Source organism: Cherax quadricarinatus, chromosome 72, assembly GCF_038502225.1.
Source record: "Cherax quadricarinatus isolate ZL_2023a chromosome 72, ASM3850222v1, whole genome shotgun sequence".
NCBI lineage: Eukaryota > Metazoa > Arthropoda > Malacostraca > Decapoda > Parastacidae > Cherax > Cherax quadricarinatus.
The window spans coordinates 21538554-21544553 of NC_091363.1; the positions used below are offsets into that span (position 1 = coordinate 21538554).

Below are 6000 nucleotides of genomic sequence, written 5' to 3' on the forward strand. Positions count from 1 at the left end.
TTTGTTGTTATTGTTGTGGTGTCGCCTTGAGCGGTGGTGAGAGGGGTGGTTGCTGGGCCGGCGTCCTCCTGGCTACACTTGTTGAATAGTTGATTTTTCGGTGTTTTCTTGCTGGCCTTGGTGCTGTTTCCTCTGAGATTGCGCCTCATAATACTACAGGAATTGTTGTAGTTAAGAAGAAGTTGTAGTTATACAAAGCTTAGGGTTACGTTGTTCGGCTGGCAGCGGGGTGTTGCTTTGGGTTTGAGGGCAGTCTTCCTTTGATCTCTATTTTTCTCGATTTGTAGGCTTCACTGTTGGTAATCTTTGGTCATTCTGGGTGCTACGTTGGGTAGTGCAGTTTTGCTTGTAACTAGGTCATCATAGGAGCATTGGTGGCTCTGATAGTTGGAGAAAAGTATGGAACTTTGAGGTCGCTGCTGTTGCTGCTACTGCTCATAAATGTTACTTTGCTCACACTCCAACAGCACGTCAAGTCCTAAAAGCTGTTTGTCTCCATTCGCTCCTATCAATCACTCTCAAGCATGCTTGCTAGAAGTCCAAGCCCCCCTCGCACACACAACCTCCTTTACCCCCTCCCTCCAACCTTTCCTAGGCCGATCCCCACCTCGCCTTAGCTCCACTACAGATTTATACTCTCTCGAAGCCATTCTATTTTGTTCCTCTCTACATGTCCGAACCACCTCAACAACCCCTCCTCAGCCCTCTGGATAATAATTATGGTAATCCTGCACCTCCTCTTAATTTCCAAACTACGAATTCTCTGCAATATATTCACACCACACATTGCCCTCAGGCATGACATCTCCACTGCCTCCAGCCTTCTCCTTGTAGTACCATTCACCAACTATACTCTCATACATTCCCCTCTTTGCTTCCATGGACAAAGTTCTGTTTCCACAGACTTCTAAGTGCACCACTCACCCTTATCTCCCTGATCAGTTGTATGGTTCACCTCATCTTTCATAGACCCATCTGCTGACACGTCCACTCCTAAATATCTGAATACATTCACCTCATCCATACTCTCTCCCTCCAATCTGATACCCAGTTTTTCGTCACTTTTTTTTTTTGTAATCATCACCTTACTCATTCACATATTCACGTTTAATTTCCTTCTTTTACACACCTTACCAAACACGTCAACCAACCTCTGCAACTTATTTTCAGAATCTCCCACAAGCACAGTGTCGTCAGCAAAAAGCAACTGTGACAACTCCCACTTTATGTTAGATTCTTTAAATTTTAACCTCACACTTCTTGGCAACACCCAAGCATTCACTTCTCTTACAACCCCATCTGTAAATATATTGAACAACCACGGTGACATCACACATCTGCCACATTGTTTCCCTATCCACCCTCTCATACGCCTTTTCCCAACCCATAAATGGCACAAAAACCTCTTTACCATTATCTAAATACTGTTACTTATAATTAGCACTTAACAAAAAGTAAAATTAATGAATTAGTGACTTCAGAAAGTAAGGAGACGATTTGCTTAGTAAGATGTATTTTTTGTTATACTTTTAACAAAAGTATTACATGTTAAAGTAAATAAAAACATTTTTTAGAAAGCCTGCTCCAAAAAAATATTAATATCAATGTTTTTTAAAGGAACATAGAAAAGTAACATTTACAAACAGTACTGAACTTCATAACCAACAAGTGTAACAGTGAAGTGATAATTATTATAATAAAAAAAGAAGCGCTAAGCCACAAGGACTATACAGCAAGTGAAGTGATAAGCTGATGCTCATATTGAAACATAAAAAAAAAAAACATCAAGAAAAAAAAAAAAAAAAAAATAAAAAAGAAAAAAAAAAAAAAGGAAAATAAAGTTTATTTATTCGCAGCGAGACTTTTGTTGCCGTAACAGTGATAAATACAGATATTGTATTTGAGAATTGTATTTGGTTCTTTTGAGAAGGTTGGCTACGTAAGGTTCGTCAGGAAGCAGGACAAGTCTTTCCTGACGCGGGTCTTCGTTATATGAAGACATGTGCTGGAGTTTTTGCTCATCTGTTCGAGGCCTTCTGCTGGCTTACGGTCGACCCCTTAGACCTGATAAAGTTCGTCAATGAAAAAGATGTTGATTTCTCAGTTGACATATCGAGTGTCTGGGGTTCTGTTCTCCAGTATGGGTGGAAACTTTCAACGTGTTTTCTGGCACCTGCTGCCCCTTTTCACCTAGCAGTAAGTAGGTACCTGGGTGTTGGTCGACGGTTGTAGGTCGCATCCCAAGGGATGGCAGAATATCTTAGGGTTGGATAACAACTCTTAGCCTATAAAACTTGTATGGGAAAAAATGCCGTCATTATTAAACTATGGGTGTCCTAAAGGAACAACGCGTGACCTAAAATAAAAACGGTATCTTGAGACAATTACGAGCGTCCTAAAGCAACCACGGGTATCCTGAAACTGTCGCAGGTGTTTTTCAACAACTACAGCTGTACTGAAGCAATCACAGTTGACCTGCACAAATACAAATATCTTGAGAACAAGTGGTGTTTCCCAACATTCACAGGTGTCCTGAGGAAATCACTGGTTCATTAAACATTGATCTCCCTGAAGCTGTTACTCACCTTATAGTCTCCAATATCTTTGACGATGCAGGGTAACGCAGCGTCACGGCCAGCAGTGACGGTTACGTTAGGGATGGTGGCCACGAACATTGGCACTCCTCGCGACACTGCAGTGGATGAACACACCCCTGGGGATAAGAAACAACACTCACATTACTGAATAAACATAACCCATCACCAACAATAATTGGTCAACCACTGTGGCTGTATTTATTGTTCGCAGGAAAGTGCTGAACCGTAGGGGGAATAAGTGCCTGAGGAAAAGGTAATAATCAGGTTTGATCCTAAGAATGAGAGGAGAGCGCTAGAGCTGTGATTTTGGGAAATAAGATCGAGCTTCCACACTCATTAAATTGAAAAACCACAATGATTGATTATTTTTTGTGACTTTGTAAAATACATCGCTAATAAAAGCAATGTGAAGGCTGTTTTAGCGGAGTATTCCATGCTATGATCAGTATCAGCCCGATTGGTCAGACTCCGAGGCTCATTTAACCGACTGAGGCTCAAGTCTCCAACACTTCTCACTTGAATGACCAAAACTGGCTTAGCCCATCATCAAATTCAATTTTATTGTGAGAGAAAAGTTTATCTGTACATATTTCTTTCAGAGTAAATGTGTGAACGACTACAAGCTTGGTCGTACTCCTGTGGATGTATTACTTGTAGGAGTATGTTACTACAGCACTGCTTGTTAACCCATTAAGGAACTACTCATGTTGCTACAAAATGACTGCCAGAGTTCAGCAACATGAGCTATAATGAAAGACCCCTCAAGGAAGGTTCCTTGATGTTGGTGAGGGGCTCTTGATTTAGGGAATTGGATCTGTGCTCCAGTTCCCCGAATTAAGCCTGAATGCCTTCCACATCCCCCCCCCCCAGGCGCTGTATAATCCTCCGGGTTTAGCGCTTCCCCTTGATTATACTAATAATAATAATAATATAATGAAAGACTGTAAACGCCAAAGATGTTTATCTTGAATGACAGGAGAAAAAGAGGTGACATGATAAACACATTTCGAGGTCTTGAAATGCTAAGAACTGGGATAACAAGAGGTCACAGTTGCGAACTATGTAAAAAAAAAAGGTGGAATGAAAATAATGGTAGAAATTGTTCTCCTCAGATAGAATGGTTGACCAATGGTATGAAAGAAGAGACGAAATAGTATGCTTTTGAACCACCGAAAATTAAAAAAAAAAATATGAAGAACTGAGTATTGAACAGTGGATACCACGGGCATAACTCCGTTCTTGTAACTACAATTAAATAATTAAAATTAGGTATTGATACACAGACAGACAGACAGACAGACACACACACACACACACACACACACACACACACACACACACACACACACACACACACACACACACACACACACGCACACGCACACGCAGCTTTCTGTGAAATTAGAAGAAAAATTGGGAGGCATAAGTCAAAACTGCAGTAACCAGGATAAGGGACACAGAGGAAGAGGCAATGGGAGGAGAAATGGGCAAAATCAGTGTTTATCCACGTGCTTCAGAAGAGAGAGGAAAGGACACACACTGAAAGACCGCAGGCAGAAAGAAAGGAGATTGAGATCATCACGGAAATAGGTGAAGACATGGACGAGATTGTAAATTTTCAGAGAATAGGTGGGAACTTGAAGGGGAGAAAACGACCGATCAAGCTGATTCTCAGGACAGAAACAGCACGGAACGGGATCCTCCAAGAGAAACCACGGTTGAAATACTCGGAAATGTACAAGAGGGTGTTCCTAGACAGAGACAGAACACAAACAGAATGACAGCAGCTGAGGGAGAGGACAAAAAAGCAAACGGAGCTAGGAAAGGAGACAAGGATGGAACCAGCAGAGGTCAATCAGAGCAAAACAGAACAGCAAGGGAAGCACACACAGAACTATCCTCAGAACACCATCCCAACACAAACTACAATCCACACTCACAGCTTCCACCCAACACCCAGCTATAGAATCCCACAGGCCCCCCAAACCACAGTGTTGGAAAGGAAACTGAAATTATGGTACATAAACGTTGATGGAATAACAAATAAGTGGGAGGAGTGGCATGAAAGAGTCAAAGAGGCATCACCGGACATCATAGCACTCACAGAAACCAAGCTAACAGGTATGATAACAGACGCCATCTTTCCAATGGGATACCAGATCCTGAGGAGAGACAGAGGTAATAGGGGGGGTGGAGGAGTGGCACTGTTGATTAAAAACTGATGGAGAGAGGAGACAGTGGAGAAGCAAGCGATTACATAGCAGGAACACTTCACTCTGGAGGTCCCAAGGTGGTAATTGCAGTGATGTATAACCCACCACAGAACAGCAGGAGGCCAAGGCAAGAGTATGACGAGAGCTATAGAGCGATGGTTGACACACTGGCTAGAGTGGCCAGAAGAGCTCATGCATGTAGGGCAAAGCTCCTGATCATGGGCGACTTTAAGCACAAGGAAATCGATTGTGAGAACTTGGAGCCACATGGGGGCCAAGACACATGGAGGGTTAAGATGATGGAGGTGGTGCTGGAAAACTTCATGTACCATTATGTAAGGGACACTACAAGAGAGAGAGAGGAAAGGATGAACCAGCAAGACTGGACCTAGTATTCACCTTGAGTAGTGCAGACATTGAGGACATCACATATGAAAGACCCCTTGGGGCCAGCGAACATGTGGTTTTAAGCTTCGAATACACAGTAGAGCTCCAAGTGGAGGGGGAAGCAGGAAGGCCAGGACGAATGAAGTCAGACTACAAGAAAGGGGACTACATGGGAATGAGAAACTTCATGAATGGGGTTCAGTGGGACAGAGAACTGACAGGGAAGCCAGTTAATGAGATGATGGAATATGTAGCAACAATGTGCAAGGAGGCTGAGGAGAGATTTCTACCCAAGGGTAACAGGATTAATGAAAAAGCCAAGGTGATCCCATGGTTCACCCAAAGGTGCAGGGAGGCAAAAACCAAGTGTGCTAGGAAATGAAAGAAATATAGAAGGCAAAGGACCCAGGAGAATAAGGAGAGCAGTCGTAGAGCCAGAAATGAATATGCACAGATAAGAAGGGATGTGTGATGTCACAGTGGTTGTTTAATATATTTATAGAAGGGGTTGTAAGAGAAGTAAATGCGAGGGTCTTGGCAAGAGGCGTGGAGTTAAAAGATAAAGAATCACATATAAAGTGGGAGTTGTCACAGTTGCTCTTTGCTGATGACACTGTCCTCTTGGGAGATTCTGAAGAGAAGTTGCAGAGGTTGGTGGATGAATTTGGTAGGGTATGCAAAAGAAGAAAATTAAAAGTTAATACAGGAAAGAGTAAGGTTATGAGGATAACAAAAAGGTTAGGTGATGAAAGATTGGATACCAGATTGGAGGGAGTATGGAGGAGGCGAATGCATTCAGATAT

The 6000-nt window shown here is 42.5% G+C and overlaps 1 protein-coding gene across 2 annotated transcripts in view; it reads right to left on the bottom strand.

The window, feature by feature from the left end:
* LOC138854858 (neurotrimin-like) overlaps positions 1 to 2709 on the bottom strand; it is a 306853-nt gene extending 304144 nt beyond the window's left edge. For both annotated transcript variants that reach the window (XM_070100218.1, XM_070100217.1), the window contains exon 1: positions 2586 to 2709. In XM_070100218.1, the coding sequence (XP_069956319.1) occupies positions 2586 to 2675 (90 nt within the window). In that variant the 5' untranslated portion in view covers positions 2676 to 2709. The remainder of the gene's footprint in view (positions 1 to 2585) is intronic.
* Positions 2710 to 6000: the final 3291 nt, after the last annotated feature.